Genomic DNA, 17,590 nt, shown 5'->3' with positions numbered 1-17,590 from the left:
AAACATCCTTATTTATCAATGTGAATGAAGAAAATGATCTTATGGTGTTAATTTCTTATTCTCTTGTATTTAGTTTTTATAGAAAGAAAGTATGGGAGAAATACTAAATATAGCAATAACTTAAAAAGACATAAAATATGTGAGTATATAAGCATAGAAATATATATTAATATATATATAAGCATACAAAGTGAGAGCAAAAATGAGAGAAAACAGCATATGTCTTTAAGTTACAGAAGGAAAGAGAAACAGATTAAACAGTGCATAAGGAGTAAATGTAATCCACAAATGTAATCTAAAATGAGGCATTTCATGAGAAGAGCAGACAGTTGTCCCAGATGATTGGATCAATGAGTAAAAGATAATATGAATGGAGCAGATGCAGAATCTGGATCAAACTCACATTTTCTGTCACTTTGAGCTTACAAGAAAGAAGAAAATGTCCTCCCCAAACCACACTCTAGGCACTGCATTCACTCTCATGGGACTGACAGATGACCCAGTGCTAGAGAAGGTCCTGTTTGGGGTGTTTCTGGTGGTCTACCTACTCACACTGGCAGGAAACCTGTGCTTGATTGCACTGATCAGCAGCAGTCCCCACCTGCACACTCCCATGTACTTCTTCCTTGGCCACCTCTCCTTTGTAGACATCTGCTATTCCTCCAACATCACTCCCAATATGCTGCATGATTTCCTCTCAGAGGACAAGACCATTTCCTATGCCGGGTGCTTCACTCAGTGTCTCCTCTTCATTGCTCTGGTGATCACTGAGCTTTACCTCCTTGCTTCCATGGCCCTGGACCGCTATGTGGCCATCTGCAGCCCTCTGCATTACAGCTCCAGGATGTCCAGGAACGTCTGCATCTCCCTGGTCACCGTCCCTTATGTGTCTGGCTCCATTCATGGGCTGTCTCAGGCACTGCTGACTTTCCACCTGTCCTTCTGTGGCTCCCTGGAGATCAACCACTTCTACTGTGCAGACCCTCCCCTGCTCCTGCTGGCCTGCTCTGACACCCACGTCAAGAAGATGGCCATGTTTGTGGTGGCTGGCTTCACTCTCTCCAGCTCTCTCTCAGTCATTCTCCTGTCCTACCTCTTCATTGTTGCAGCCATCCTGAGGATCCGTTCTGCTGAAGGCAGGCGCAAAGCCTTCTCCACTTGTGGCTCCCACCTGACGACAGTCACCATATTTTATGGGACACTTTTCTGCATGTACTTAAGGCCCCCCTCAGAGAACTCCATAGAACAGTCCAAAGTCATTGCCGTTTTTTACACTTTCTTGAGCCCAATACTGAACCCGCTGATCTATAGCCTCAGGAACAAGGATGTCATCCGTGCCATGAGAGGTGTGATCAAGGGAAATTTCTTTCAGAAAATGGCACTTTAGGCTTTTATAAATGACTAAGTGCCTGTGATGACAATGTGAGTCCTAAAGGGAAAAACACTACCACTGGATGGAGATGACTGGTCTACCATTATAAACTCTTAGTGGCCGCTTTTGTTAATTTCCTCAAAAAAATTACTTTTGTTGGACCTGGTGTTCCTTACCTGTAATCCCAGCATTGGGAAGCTAGAGCAAGAGGATCGTGAGTTCAAAGCCAGCCTCAGCAACTTAGTGAGGCCCCAAGCAACTCAGCGATTCACTGTCTCTAAATTAAATATAAAAAATAGTAAGGGATGTGACTCAGTGGTTAAGCGCCTCTGGGATCAGTGCCCGGTACCAATAAGAAAAACATAAATAAATAATATAAGTTTCATGATTATTTTTAAAGATAAACCCTGTAATGTTGAAATCGCAAAATATTTCCTTTAGCAGAGAAACTATGAAATGTTCTTTGGTTAGTAGTCAATGATTATATATAATAACTTTATATTTTTGTTTCCATGGAGTTATATTTTATACTATCTGACCTTAGTGGGAACATAGAAATCATCTTCTCTGACAAATGTAGTACGGAGTGCTAAACCAAGACTTTAAAATGTGGTGTTTGTCTTCACATCTAGTACAGAACCATGGCTCTAATGTCTGTTTAACCACTGAAAGATCCTTGCAGAAAAATTAAATATATGATTCTTCTACTGGTTTAAAATTTCTGTACCATTTCCTATACCTAAATCACCTAAAACTTTTTGTCTATTTTTAATAATGCCAACTATGTGCCTCAATTTTAAAACTGTCCACTCCAGCTTTTGAGTTCCCAAGTGTTTGGATTCAATTAATCATCATTAGAGTCCAAGGTATTTTTCATTGCTGTAGCTCTGACCTTAACCTAAGTTATTAGAAGGTAATTGTATCTCTCCATGGCCATCTTTACACCTAGCCATACCCTGAAAAAGGGTAGAGTGGCATAGGTGTTTACATGTCTCTCTGGAGAAATCTCATGTTCACTTTGCTTTATAAACCTGTGAATCATTATTTGCTAGATAAACTCTGTAATTACCTATCAAAACTTGTCATGAAAAATCAATAATAGAGGATGTTAACACATTCATCATTTGTCTTTTTTATTGATTTAAAAAAATAAAAGACAGTAGAATTCATTACAATTTTTATTACACATATAGAGCACAGTTTTTCATACCTTTGGTTGTATATAAAGTATGTTCACACCAATTTGTGTCTTTATACATGTACTTTGGATAATGATGTCCATCACATTCCACCATCCTTGCTAACCCCCTGCCCCCTCCCTTCCCCTTCCACCTCTCTGCCCTATCTGGAGTTGTCTGTTCCTCCTATCTCCCCCTCCCTACCTCACCACGAGTCAGTCACCTTATATCAGAGAAAACATTTGGCATTTGCTTTTTTCGGGGGATTGGTTAACTTCATTTAGCATTATCTTCTCCAAAGCCATCCATTTCCTGCAAATGCCATGATTTTATTCTCTTTAATTGCTGAGGAATATTCCACTGTGTATATATGCCACAATATTTTTATCCATTCATCTACTGAAGGGCATCTAGGTTGGTTCCACAGTTTAGCTATTGTGAATTGTGCTGCTATAAACATTGATGTGGCTGTGTCCCTGTAGTGTGCTGTTTTTAAGCCCTTTGAGTATAGACGGAGGAGAGGTATAGTTGGGTCAAATAGTGGTTCAACTCCCAGTTTTCCAAGGAATCTCCATACTGCTTTCCATATTGACTGCACCAATTTGAAGACCCAGGAGCGATATACGAGTATACCTTTTTCCTCACATCCTCGCCAACACTTATTGTTGTTTGTCTTCATAATACCTGCCATTCTGACTAGAGTGAGATGATATCTTACAGTAATTTTGATTTTCATTTCTTCAATTGCTAGAGATGATGAACATTTTTTCATATATTTGTTGATTGATTTGTTGATTTCATATATTTGGTGATTATCTTAATTCATGTGATAAACCCTGCCTAATTGCATCTTAAGATTGGGAGGCAACTCATCACAAAGTTTTGAAAAATTAATTTCTGTTTTACTATAAATTACTGTGATTTCTAAATTTGTTTGGAATTCCTGCTCATGCCTTGAACTCAGACATGCCTGGCTTTCCCTGACCAGATAACAACCCTCTCTGAAACCTCAGTGACACCTCATAAATTGTGATGTTGAGATCTAAATTTATTCCCCACCTTGAAATGTTAAGCCATGTAGATTATTAACTTACTATCTGCCTTTGTATTATGCTTGTCAAAATCCTGTTATCTGCAAGTTGTCAAGACATCCCCCTTTGCAACTTTTTGTGCTATAAAACTGTGTTCCTAGAGATAATGGGGTACTGATCTATAGCCTGGGGTTTTTGGAGAGACAATCCTGGTCAGCTCCTGTGTACACAAATATAAGTTTGCTTTAATTTGATTCAAAATTGGAGTCAGGAGTCTTTTCTTTGCATCGTGGTTTAACGCATGCTTTATTAATCAACCATATTGATCTGTAGTAAAACACATGATCTTCTATATTAAGTTCACTTAGACATTTGTTATTTTAACATTTTGCACTTTAATTGTAATTTATACCTTTGTAAACCTCCAGGAAGCTCCCAATAATTTATACTTGTGAGTAGTAATATTTGAAGGTAAATATTTTATTGTATATTTTATCAATATTAGGAAATATCAGTTAAGATCACTTTATACTTCTATTTTTTCTCATTTGGAATTCTTAGGAAAAAATTTTTCAGTATGAACACAAGAACTGAAATATAAAGAAATATAAAGAAATATAAAGAAATAAAAGATAATACTCATTTCAGGATTACCTTTCATAATATTTCTAAAGTTTATTAAATAAATTATATTATTATTTGGAAAAATGTTATCAATTTTTGTTCTTTGTGTAACATTTCCTCCATCCAAAATTTAATATGACAGCACTTATATTTGGTTGTTGATTCTATGGTTATATTATATAGAAATTTCTTAAATTGTGTTAGAAATAATTTTGTGATATCCTGTAATATTGAATATAACACTGAGGCTTGCAATTTTTACCAGTTTCTTCCCACTATTTATAAATAACTCATTGTTTCCTGCAGATTTGTGATATCATATTATTTTACAGTAAGCAAACATATTTCTGTTGTGTTTCTTCAATTCTTCTGGTTACAATGTACAAATTTTTAATATGTCTTCATTTATGGTATATGGTTATATCATTATTATTATTTTTTCAAATTTTTCTTAGAAAAATGCAAACTAGAAGCTTGTAGCGGTATAAAACACTTAACCCTGAAATTATACATGTAATGCTTGTGTGTATAAACTTTATATAAAATACAAATGTGACTATACATGTAAAACACATGCATTATATATTTGTGAAAAATCTGGAAAATATTATATTACATTATTATTGCTATTGCAGACTCCCTTGTATCCAAGGAAAATGTTTGAAATAGCGGTAATTGAGAGGATGGATGAGTGATGAAGAATTAGAAATCAGTTAACTTTTTTCTTTTCCTTTTTTTTCCAGAAAGACAGGGAGGTAGTATTGACCTACAAATGAGGAGATAAGCATTTAACCTTGGGGCATTAATTTATGTATTTATTGACATTATGACACCAACATTTGCTTTTTTCATTCCAGAGTGCCAAAAGATTTTTTATTTTTTAGAAGCATCTTTAAGTCCAGAATCTAATCCCTAACTAAACTGTCCCCTTGCCAAAAAGTATATCCCTTAAGAAATTACATGACCACGTGTACTCCTAAACTGACTCAGTTCAAAGATACAACAAAATGCTGCCTTGAATAGAACTTTAAATCTTATGGAATTTGAAATAATGACAAACAGTCTCTGAATTACACAGTTTCCATAAATGGTATCTGATGTGCACTATATTCACACACAAAATGGATATGGGTCTGTTATTGTTATGGAGGATATAGTAAAACTTTGATATCTACTTGTCATTGGTGATTTTTCACATCACAATATACCAAAATAAGTAAACGTAGGAATTAAATTGTCAAAATCTACCTGAATATAGTGAAGTCAGAATTAGACTGGCAGATACGCAAGGGTTAGATCCAGAGAATGGAGGAATTGAAACGTTGATTCCTTCAGAGTCCTTCCTCTACCCTAATCAAGAATCTCCCCATGTTCCAACCTGTTGCTAAGGTAAACTGTCCCAGGGATTGTCACCTCCTATAAGGAATTGTTAATTACACCCCTTTCTCCACTCCTCCCCACCCTCTCCAGCGCACCTGTTCACACCTTTGGCCATCCCACTGAGCATTTCCTGGACCTAGTCACATACTCAGGGAGGAGAGAGATAAGGGAAGAGAGCAGAAGAACACATAAAGCCTAGGACATATAAAAAGGCTAAATACCCTCTCTTCTTGGGATACCAGGACACCAGCTATGGCCCCCTCCTCCTTCCCTGGAGAAGTGTATATTGCCCCCTTTTAAATAAACCTTGATTTATATGCTTGCCTCCGTGTGCTTCTCTAATGTTATACTTCAACTTGTGAGGTAGCAGAACTCATAACATGCTGTCTGCATGTGAAAAGGAGTGGTTTACTAAAATGTGCTATAGCAATATTGTTAGATTATGCACTTACAAAAAAAGCTATTTCCAAGGGTCTTAAGCAAGTATAATTTACTCCTTCAATACAAAGGCCAAATTTTCATGCATATTATAGATACTATTATTATGCTTAAATACTTTATAAAATTCAACAACTGGCAAAAATTATGCAATTTTTTTCAGGTATCGTGGGACGTAACTATATTCCCAGTGATTCGGAAGGTTGAGGCAGGAGCATTGCAAGTTTCAGGCCAGTCTCTAAAACAGTAAGATTGTATATCAAAATATGGGGGGGGGGAACCCCAAAACAAAAAAAAACTGGGGAGGTAGCTCAGTGATACAGGACTGAGATCAACCCCCCTTACCATAAAAAATAACTGAAATTATAAACTAATAGTTATTAACACTATGGAAGGGAAAAATGATATGAATCATGTGTGAAAAGGAAAGTTCAAATCAAGAGTGGGCATCTTCCATTAAAAAGGCCATCTGTTTGATTGAAGGAAAGTGATGAAAGCAATTGAAAAGTCATCAAAAGATGTAAAATACTATACTCTTTGTTGAAATAATAAAACAAATATGACTTTAAATTTAAAATAATTATACTAATTCAACTAACCTGGTGAGAAAAATTATTTGAAATTAAAGATATGGGTTTGCTTTGAGAAGATAATCAGCTTTTATAAAAGGAAACTAAGCTACATGTATCATAAATGTAAATCATTTTCAGGATTTGCATTACTCAAGAAAAAAGTTGTAAAGTGCTTCACTTTTTTATATGAGTAGCTCAGAGAGTCTGAATAGACAATGGCATATTACTCAGAAGAATGAAATTATGGCATTTACAGTTAAATGGATAGAACTGGAGAAGAGCTCGTTATGAAAAATAAGCTGATCTCAAAAAAACAAAGTTGAAAATTTTCTCTGAAATGCTGATGCTAATTCACAATGGAGTGCAGGACAAAGGAAGAATGGAATTACTTTAGAATAGATAGAGGGGAGTGAAGGGAGGAAAAGGAGTATAGGGGGAGGAAAGATAGTAGAATAAAACAATCATTATTACCTTAACTACACGTATGACTGCATGAACAATGTGATTGTACAACATGTAAAAATCAAAAAATGAGAGATTACACTTCATTCATGTATAATCTACCAAATTGAATAAATATATTCTGTCATGTATAACTAATCAGAATAAATAAAATAATTTTTAAATATCATCAAAAAAACAGTAATATTTCCTAGGACCCACAGGACCAATAGGTTAGAGACTAGTCATTAGTCCCTAGGGACAAGCAGACACACATCAGTGGAGATTCTAGTGAAGTATATTTAGTTAATAAGTAAAGGCATCAAGTATGATTTAAACAAAGCATCTGAAATCTTCCTAGGGGGCTAAAACAAGAAATGACTAAAACACAGAGGTTATTATAAAACTAGGCAATATCTATGTTTTCTAACCCTGTTTGTTGCAGTACAAGTGAGTTAACATTGTATTGTTAGTGTGAGCTTCTGATCCTGAAGTAGCTCAGTGATACAGGACACCTGGGATCAATCCCCCTTACTATAAAATAAAATCAATAGATCTAGATTTGAAATACTGAATTAGCAGAATTTGCCAATTACCCATGATTTGCATTACTCAAGAAATGCAAATTTAGTCACATTTTTTTCCTCCTGTTGGAAACATCTTTTGGCAATCTTTATAATTTATTAAAACACTACATATTCACACATATCAGAAAATACAAGCATTTAATCACCTCAAGGAAAATTTGATTCAAACTGAAAATTTGTCACTCATATTTCCAAATATGGGAAGGTCTGTATTAAAGGTTCAGGATATTAGCCATACCAATTGGCACTCCTATAAGACCTTTAATTACATACAAATACTTAAGATTTGAGTGTTTCGTGTTGTAATAAAGAAATAAGAATAAAATAAAATTGAGATCAAAAGATGATTTCCCTACCCATTTGAGAAAAAGACATATGACAAATGCTCAAGCTTCAAATTTCAAGAGAGTGATAAAAATCTATATTTTAATGTTGACATGGAGATTTACATTTTTGACTGACTCCTCCCAACAATAATCATTATTTGGAAATTAAAGTAGGTATGCCTCTTCTGTCTTGGCAAGAATGCAGTTTGAGCCTTTGAGTCATTTGACTGTATAACATCTGATGGACATGGCAACATCTGTGCACTGGAAAAGATGGACTAATGAAAGGACCTGGAGCTTCCTTCTCCTCTAAAAAATGCATTGCCCAACACTCTCCAGCTACTCTCTGTGCTATTTCCAAATTTCCTCTTAAATCACCAGCTTTGTGAATCATTAACTGTATGTGTTATCCAGTTTATTACAAATTATTATGATTCCTAGCATGCTGATGACATTAACTCAATAGGTCAGGTTAGTTCCAGTGGAAATCCATAAGTTCCACCTCATCCCTTAGCCCTAACCAGAATTTCCACTGCTGATGATGACAGCACTCTTCTGCTCAGTCCATCACCTCCTGCCCTGAAAGCTCCACCTGCCACACCTTCTTGGCCTTAGTCTCATTAGATGGCCTCAGTGTTTAGACAGGAACACAGCAAACTTCCCATGAGACATATTTGTTCTTTACCACACGAAATATACAAGATTATCTACCATATTTTACTTCTTCTAAATTACTGGGTATGCTGGCTTGTATCTTGACCTAAGCTAAAGATCTCCTGCATTCACATATTAAGCTGTGCATATTCATGTTAGTTCAGGATGTGGACCTCAAAGGAAAATTCAGCTGCTCAAAACATCAATTATGTTTATGCCCTTGAGGCTCAAACATATTTTAATTATTATAGTTTAAAACTCAGGGGAATTTACCAAAGAAATACCTTATAAATCCTTTCAATGTGCTTATGCAAAATATGGTAAGTCGATATTGGCAGGTAGGTGACTTTCTCATTTGTTAACAAAAATACATTTTATGTTTTGTGTGTAGAATGGTATTATATTGATGGAGGATTATATTTTGATCAATTCCCATTTCCTTGTTTTTGATGACCTTTCTTTGACTCTGAAGAATTCATTACTCCATGCAATCTCTTTGATATGGGAGCTCAATAAACAATAGCTTTGTGGTAAAATATGTGGGAAGTAATTTTTATGCTAATGTTATGTTTTCTGAAAAACTTGAGTGTGTATCAAGGTAAAAATTTAAGTCACATTTAAACATCTGTGCTTCATTTGTACCTATTTTAATGATGTCACTAATGCTAGTGACATCAATAATGGGAAACAAAAAGTGACTACTCTTTCCAGATAATTGCATTGATTTTGTGCAGTTCAAGTGCCTCTTTCCCTGGAAGTTCTGCTGGACATGTTAAAGAATCCCCCTGTCATCTCTTCTCCTGTAGTTTACTTTCATCTGATAGTAGAGTTTATGCTTTGATTTACGTATTTCCTCCCTTTTCCTCCCACTGAGCAATGTATGCTCAGTGAGAATGTGGAATGTCTTCCCTGCTGTATCCCAATACCCTGGAGGGTGCAGAAGAAACCAGTGAAGTTTTGGTTGAACATGAATAAATGAGTGGATAAATGAGTTTAGAAACAGTCATGTTTCTGTATCATTTTTATCATGTATTAAGGGATTCATTCCACAACTACATTGCTTTGTGAACAAAGATTAGGCAGCAAACTATAGATTTGAAGTGAAAATGTGTACTGATTGTTCATCCTTTATACTGCATACAGAATAATAGTAGTTAGTCCCGGTAATTAAAAAATCCTATATTTATGCATTGGAACATAGGAAATGATACGCAGATGCTCATTTTGTATTTTCTTCCATTTAGCTTATTTGTTAAGAAAGATTGAGGAAAAAATATTAACTGCAGAGACAAATAAAAGAAAGATATAAATATTTGGATATATTTTTAAATTATATATATATATATATATATATATATATATATTCATTCATTCATAATAGAGAGATAGATAAGTATGAAAGCATGAGAAAAAACAACAGAAAAACACTGATTGTGTGTCTATTTTTGCCATATAGGGAGAAAGAAAGACAGAAAACACAGACATATAGAATAAAATCATCCTGTAGAAATTTGAAGAATTGGATGAGAAGACCAGAAAATAGTTCCACAGATGATTTAATCAATCAAAGAATGATGATGATGATGATATGAATGGAACAGATGCAGAATTTGAAATATACTCACTTTCTGTGTCACTTTGAGGTTCCAAAGGAGAGGAAAATGTCCTCCTCAAACCACACTGTGGGGATGGCATTCATTCTCTTGGGACTGACAGATGACCCAGTGCTGGAGAAGGTCCTGTTTGGGGTGTTTCTAGTGGTCTACCTACTCACACTGGCAGGAAACCTGTGTATGATTGCACTGATCAGCAGCAGTCCCCACCTGCACACTCCCATGTACTTCTTCCTTGGCCACCTCTCCTTTGTAGACATCTGCTATTCCTCCAACATCACTCCCAACATGCTGCATGATTTCCTCTCAGAGGACAAGACCATTTCCTATGCTGGGTGCTTCACTCAGTGTCTCCTCTTCATTGCTCTGGTGATCACTGAGTTTTACCTCCTTGCTTCCATGGCCCTGGACCGCTATGTGGCCATCTGCAGCCCTCTGCATTACAGCTCCAGGATGTCCAGGAGCGTCTGCATCTCCCTGGTCACCTTCCCTTATGTGTCTGGCTCCCTTCATGGGCTGTCTCAGGCACTGCTGACTTTCCACCTGTCCTTCTGTGGCTCCCTGGAGATCAACCACTTCTACTGTGCAGACCCTCCCCTGCTCCTGCTGGCCTGCTCTGACACCCACGTCAAGAAGATGGCCATGTTTGTGGTGGCTGGCTTCACTCTCTCCAGCTCGCTCTCAGTCATTCTCCTGTCCTACCTCTTCATTGTTGCAGCCATCCTGAGGATCCGTTCTGCTGAAGGCAGGCGCAAAGCCTTCTCCACTTGTGGCTCCCACCTGACGACAGTCACCATATTTTATGGGACACTTTTCTGCATGTACTTAAGGCCCCCCTCAGAGAAGTCCATAGAGCAGTCCAAAGTCATTGCTGTTTTTTATACTTTCTTGAGCCCCATGCTGAACCCTCTGATCTATAGCCTCAGGAACAAGGATGTCATCCGTGCCATGAGAGGTGTGATCAAGGGAAATTTCTTTCAGAAAATGGCACTTTAGGCTTGTATTTATGACTAGGTGTCTGTGCTGATAATGTGAATTCTGAACATGAACTCTCAGTGGCCACTTTTCTTGATTTCTTCAAAAAAAATCACTTTCGTGATCATTTTTATATAATGTTGAAATTGGAAAATAAGTCCTTTAGCAGAGAAGCTTTAAATGTGCTCTGGTTAGTTGTCAATGATTATACATAATAACTTTTATGTCTTTGTTTCCATGGAGGTATATTTTCTACTACCTTACTTTAGCGTAAGCAAGAGAAATCATCTTTGACAAATGTGGTCCTCAAGGATACACCAAGACTTTCAAGGCTGTTCAATGGCCTCATGTCCAGCACATTACCTTTATTTTAGTATATGTTTAATCACTGAAAGAACCTTGCAGAGTGTTTACATATATGGTTCTTCTATGGGTTTAAAATTTCTGTAATCTTTTCCCATATATAAATCCCCTAAAGCTATTTGTCGATTTTTAAAAATACTGACTATACTCCTCAGTATATATAGTCTATATAGTCCTCAGTATATATAGTGTCCACTCCATCTTCTGAGTTCTCACGTGTTTGGTTTCAATTAAGCGTCAATGGAAATGAAAGATAATTTTTCAGTCCTCTAAGTCTGAACTAGACCTAAATTATTAGGATCCAATTGTATGTCTGCATAGACTTCCTTACACCTGACCATACCCTGAAAAATGATACATGAGAACATGTGTGCATGTTTTTCTGGAGAAGAAGTCTCATCTTCACTTTGCTTCACGAACCTGTCTGTGATTCATTATTTGCTAGATAAACTCTAATTACTTATCAAAACTTCTCATGAAAAATCAATACCAGAGGATGTTAACACATTCTTCATTTGCCCTAATTCATACATAATTAACCACTGAGATGTTTGTGTAGTAAAATATACAGTCTTCTTCATTAAATTCCCTTAGACATTTTATATTTCAATATTTTGCATTAATTATTTTTAACTAACACCTCTATAAGCTTCCAGGATACTCCTAATAATTTGTACTTATGAGTAGATAGATTTGAAATTAAGGATTTTTTTTATATTTAATCAATATTAGTAAGTGTCAGTTAAGATTACTTTATACTTTTTTGTCTCAATTGGAATTCTAGGGAAAAAAATCAGTATGAGCACAAGAAAAATTGAAATATATATTGAATAAATAAAGTATAATACTCACTTTAATATTATCTTTCCTATTATTTGTAATAATTATTAAAATAAATTATACGATTATTTGGAAAAATATTCTCAATTTTTTTTGTTCAATATTTCCTCTATCTAAAATCTAATAAAACAGCACTTATATTGGGTTGTTTACATCTATCATCATATTATATAGAAATTTCTTAAATTATGATAGAAATAATATTTTAATATCCTGTAACATTTCATATAACAATGAGGGTTGCAATATCAATTTCCTCCTACTATTTATTAAGTAATCCTTTGTTTCCTACAGATTTATGATATCTTCTTAATTTACAATAGGCCAATTTATTTCTATCCTATTTCTTCAATTCTTCTGACTACACTTTACAAATATTTAATATGTCTTTATTCATGGTAAGTAATTACCTAATTATCAATATTTTTCAAATTTTTTCTTAGAAAAATGAAAACTAGATTCTTGTGGCATTCTAATACCATTAATCCAAAAATTATTCATGCAATGCTTCAGCATAGAAATTATATATAAAATACAAATGTGGATATACATGTAAAATGTATACATGCAAATTTTATGAAAAATCTGGAAAAGATTCTATTAGTGCTTTGCCAAATTCCTTTGAATCCCAGGGAAATGTTTGAATGGAGGTAACTGAGAGAATGTGTGAGTGATGAAGGATTGTAGAACAGTTAAATTTTTAATTTCTTTCTTTCTTTTTTTTTTTTTTTTGCCAGAAAGACAGGGAGATAGTATTGATCTTCAAATGAGGAGACAAGTACCTTGGGATATTAATGTATGTATTTATTAATATTTTTACACCAACATTTGCTTTTGTCCAATTCAGAGTGTCAAAAGATTTATTTTTTTTAAGAGAGAGAGAGAGAGAGAAAATTTTTAATATTTATTTTTAGTTTTTTGGTGGATACATCTTTATTTTATTTTTATGTGGTGCTGAGGATCAAACCCAGTGCCCCGCACATGCCAGGCAAGTGCGCTAACCCTTGAGCCACATCCCCAGCCCATGATTTCTTTTTTTAAGAAACATCTTTAACTGCAGAATCTAATCCTTGGCCAACAAGTATATCCCTCAGGAAATTGCATGACCACATGTACTCCTAAACTGACTCAGCTCAAACATAGAACAAATTGGTGTATTGATTAGAATTTTAAATCATTTGGAATACTGAAATAATTACAAAAAAGTCTCTGACCTTATACAGTTTCAATAAGTGGTACCTAATGTGTGGATTTCATATGCAGTAAATTCACACAAAAAATGGATATGAACCTGTTATTGTTATGGAAGATATGGTAAAACTTTGATATTCACTTGCCATTAGTAATTTTACACATCAGGACATCCCAAAAGGAATGAGTGTAGCAATTAAATTGTCAAAATATACTTCAATATAGTAACGGTTCATATGCAAAAACTTGTATTTGCAAACACTTTCTTAAAGGGAAAAATGCTGCTTAGATATGAAAAGTAGTGGTTTACTAAAATGTGCTGTAGCAACATTGTTAGATTATGCACTTAGGAAAAAACTAACGTCTAACAGTTTTAAGCAAGCTGTAAAGTACACGTGCCATAATTCAGTTGTTTAACAATAAGGCCAAATTTCCATGCATATTATGGAAACTGTTATGTTTAAGTAGTTTATAAAATTCAACCACTGGCAACAATTATATAAAATTATCCAGGTGTGGTGGGAAATATCTGTATTTCTAACAACTCAGGAGGTTGAGGCAGGGGCATTGCAAGTTAAAGGCCAGTCTCTAAAACTTAGAAAGATGGTTTCTCAAAATAGAAAATTTTAAAAATATCTCGGGATGTAGTTCAGTGATACAGGACCCCTGGGTTCAGTACAGTGTACCATCAAAAATAACTGAAATTACATAACTAATAATTATTAGCACAATTGAAAGAAAATGATATAAATCATGTGTGAAAAGGAAAGTTCAAATCAAGAGTGGATACTTCCATTAAAAAAGTCTATCTGTTTGATTAAAGGAAAATGATGAAACCAATTGCAAGATCTAAAAGATGTAAAATGTTACACTTGTTGTTGCAATAATAAAATAAATACGATTTTAAATTTAAAATAAACATACTAGTTCTACCAACCTGGTGAGAAAAAATACCTGAAAAAAAAGATATAGGTTTCCTTGGAGAAGATACTCAACTTTCACAAAAGGAAACTAAGCTACCTATGTCATAAAGGGAAGGATTTACATTATTCAAGAATTAGGTTGTAAAACACTTCACTTTCAGGTAAGAGTAGTTCAGAGAGTCTGAATACTGATGATCTAGGAAGTAAATGGAAGAACTTATATGCAAAGTAATCCATGAGATCTCAGTGACTGAGACTAAACATCGGACCCTATTTAGTCATGAGCAGCTGACTTCTGGGGTTGTATAACACTGCTGACAGTGAGGCACTGAGGAGGTAATTAGTCCATGAGAGCTCTTGAACCTTATAGAATGACCAGAAGGAAAGAGCTAGTCACTTTTAGCCCTTCTGCCTTCTCCTATGTCAGAAGTAAAGGAGTCATTCTAGAAGAAGAGACTGGGTCCACAATAGACATTAAACCTGCCTGTATCTTGATCTTGGAATTTTCACCTTCCAAAAAAATGAGAAATAAAATTTTATTATTTATAAATCACCTAGTGTCTGGTTCTTTGTTATAATAGCACTGTTGAACTAAGACTCCTGCTATAACAATTCAATAAAAAATAACCAATTGAATCATCACAAAAAACATAGCAAACATTCATAAGACCCACAGGACCAGGAGGCTATACACAGATACCTGATTATGGTGAAACTGTAAAGCTAACGTTATTAGGTAACCCAAGCAGACACATCATTGGGGAGTCTAGTGAAGTAAATTGACTTCACATTGAAAGTAAAACCTTTAAGTATAATTTAAATAGAATCTCTGAAGACTTCCAAGGAGAAAAAAAAAAAGGAATGCATAAAATTTTGTGGTATTATCGTGAAACTAGGGGGAAAAATCTATATCCTCTAACCCTGTTCTTTGCTATACAAGTGAGTTAACACTGTATTGTTAGTGTGAACCTCTGATCCGGTGATGCCTAATAAAATCTATGGGTCTAGATTTGAAATAACCAATTAGTTCAGTTTTGCTAATTACCCATTTAGTTACTATTTAACCACTCTTATTTCCTGTTAGAAAATTTTTTTGGCCATCCTTATAATTTATTACAACGCTACACATTAACAATATCAGGAAATACAAACATTTAAACCTCAAGAATAATTTTATTCAGAATGGAAATTTGTCACACAGATTTCCAGATATGGGAAGGTCTGTATTAAGGGTTCAGGATATTAGGTATATCAATTTAGCACTCCTATAAGACCTTTAATTATATACAAATACTTAAGCTTTGAGTGTTTAGTGTTGTAATAAAGAAATAAGAATAAAATAAAATTGAGATAAAAATGATTTCCTCATCCATTTGAGAAAAAAAACATACGACAAATTCTCAAGCTTCAAATTTCAAGAGAGTAATAGAAATCTATATTTTAATGTCGACATGGAGATTTACATTTTTGACTGACTCCTCCCAGCAATAGTCATTGTTTGGAAATTAAAGTAGATATGCCTCTTCTGTCTTGGCAAGAATGCAGTTTGAGCCTTTGAGTCATTTGACTGGATAACATCTGATGGACATGGCAACATCTGTGCACTGGAAAAGATGGACTAATGAAAGGACCTGGAGCTTCTTTCTCCTCTACCAAATGCATTGCCCAACACTCTTCAGCTACTCTCTAGGCTGTTTACAAACTTCCTCTTAAATCACCAACTTTGTGAATCATTACTGTATGAGTTATCCAGTTTCTCACAAATGATTATGATTCTTAGCATGCTGATATCATTAACTCAATAGGTCAGGTTAGTTCCAGTGGAAATCCATAAGCTCCACCTCAGCCCTCAGCCCTGACAGAACTTCCACTGCTGCTGATGATGACAGCACTCTTCTGCTCAGTCCATTATCTCCTGCCCTGAAAGGTCCACCTGCCACACCTTCTTAGCCTCAGTCTCATTAGATGGCCTCATCTCAGTGTTTAGAGAGGAACACAGCAAAGTTCCCATGGGAAATATTTGGCCATTAATATGTGAAATATACAAAATTATCTACCTTATTTTCCTTCTTCTAAATTACTGGGCATGCTGGCTTATTTCTCTACCTAAGCTAAAGATCTCATGCACTCACATGAGAGTGCATATTCATGTTAGTTCAGGATGTGGTCCTCAAAGGAAAATTCAGCTGCTCAAAACATCAATTATGTTTATGCCCTTGAGGCGCAAACATATTTTAATTACTATAGTTTAAAACTCAAGGGAATTTACCAAAGAAATATCTTATAAATCCTCTTATCATTCTCATTCAAAGTATGGTGAGTTGGTATTGGCAGGTAGGTGACTTTCTCATTTGTTTAACAAAATATATTTTATGTTTTGTGTGTAGATTGGTATTGCACTGATGGAGAAAAATATTTTTATCAATTCCCATTTCCTTGTTTTTAATGACCTTTCTTTTACTCTGAAGAATCCATTGTTCTATGCAATCTCTTCTGATATATTTGTGGGAGCCTAGTAAAAAATGGCCTGTTGGCATAATATGTGGGATATGATTTTTATGGTAATATTATATTTTCAGAAAAACTAGAGAGTGTATCAAGGTAGAAATTTAAGACACATTGAAACATCAGTGCTTCATGTGTACCTATTTTAATGAATACATTAGTGACATCAATAATGGGAAACAAATAATGTCTACTCTTTTCAGATAATTGCATTGGTTATATGCAGTTCAGGTGCCTCTTTCCCTGAAATTTCTGCTGGACATGTTAAAGAATCCCCCTGTGATCTACTCTCCTGTAGTTAACTTTCATCTGATAGTAGAGTTTATGCTTTGGTTTACATATTTCCTCCCTTTTCCTTCCACTGAGCAATGTGTGCTCAGTGAGGATGTGCAATGTAATCTCATATCCTGGGGTCGGGGGGAGAAAAACAATGAAGTGTTGGTTGAACACAAATAAATGTGTGGATAAATATGAAAGAAGAAAGAAAAAGTGATGATTCTGTATCATTTTTGTTATGTATTAAGAGATCCATTCCACAACTTCGTTGCTTTGTGAACAAAGATTAGCCAGCAAACTA

The 17,590-nt window shown here is 35.0% G+C and overlaps 2 protein-coding genes across 2 annotated transcripts; both read left to right on the top strand.

Annotated features, from left to right (window-relative positions):
- The first annotated feature begins 439 nt into the window (after positions 1 to 439).
- On the top strand, positions 440 to 1,387 carry LOC143391795 (olfactory receptor 5M10-like). The gene has a single exon (XM_076844548.2). It carries the CDS (start codon positions 440 to 442, stop codon positions 1,385 to 1,387), a length of 948 nt encoding a protein of 315 aa, XP_076700663.2.
- Positions 1,388 to 10,264: 8,877 nt separating this feature from the next.
- On the top strand, positions 10,265 to 11,212 carry LOC143391794 (olfactory receptor 5M10-like). The gene has a single exon (XM_076844547.2). It carries the CDS (start codon positions 10,265 to 10,267, stop codon positions 11,210 to 11,212), a length of 948 nt encoding a protein of 315 aa, XP_076700662.2.
- The last annotated feature ends 6,378 nt before the right edge of the window (positions 11,213 to 17,590 follow it).

The sequence above is a fragment of the Callospermophilus lateralis genome, chromosome 2 (assembly GCF_048772815.1).
Source record: "Callospermophilus lateralis isolate mCalLat2 chromosome 2, mCalLat2.hap1, whole genome shotgun sequence".
Lineage (NCBI taxonomy): Eukaryota > Metazoa > Chordata > Mammalia > Rodentia > Sciuridae > Callospermophilus > Callospermophilus lateralis.
Note: the sequence above shows the minus strand (reverse complement) of the source record. Positions and strands in the feature narration are given on the sequence as shown.

Bases quoted from the DNA above. Each gene is read 5' to 3' on its own strand.
- LOC143391795 (XM_076844548.2), top strand. From the start codon at position 440: ATGTCCTCCCCAAACCACACTCTAGGCACTGCATTCACTCTCATGGGA.
- LOC143391794 (XM_076844547.2), top strand. From the start codon at position 10,265: ATGTCCTCCTCAAACCACACTGTGGGGATGGCATTCATTCTCTTGGGA.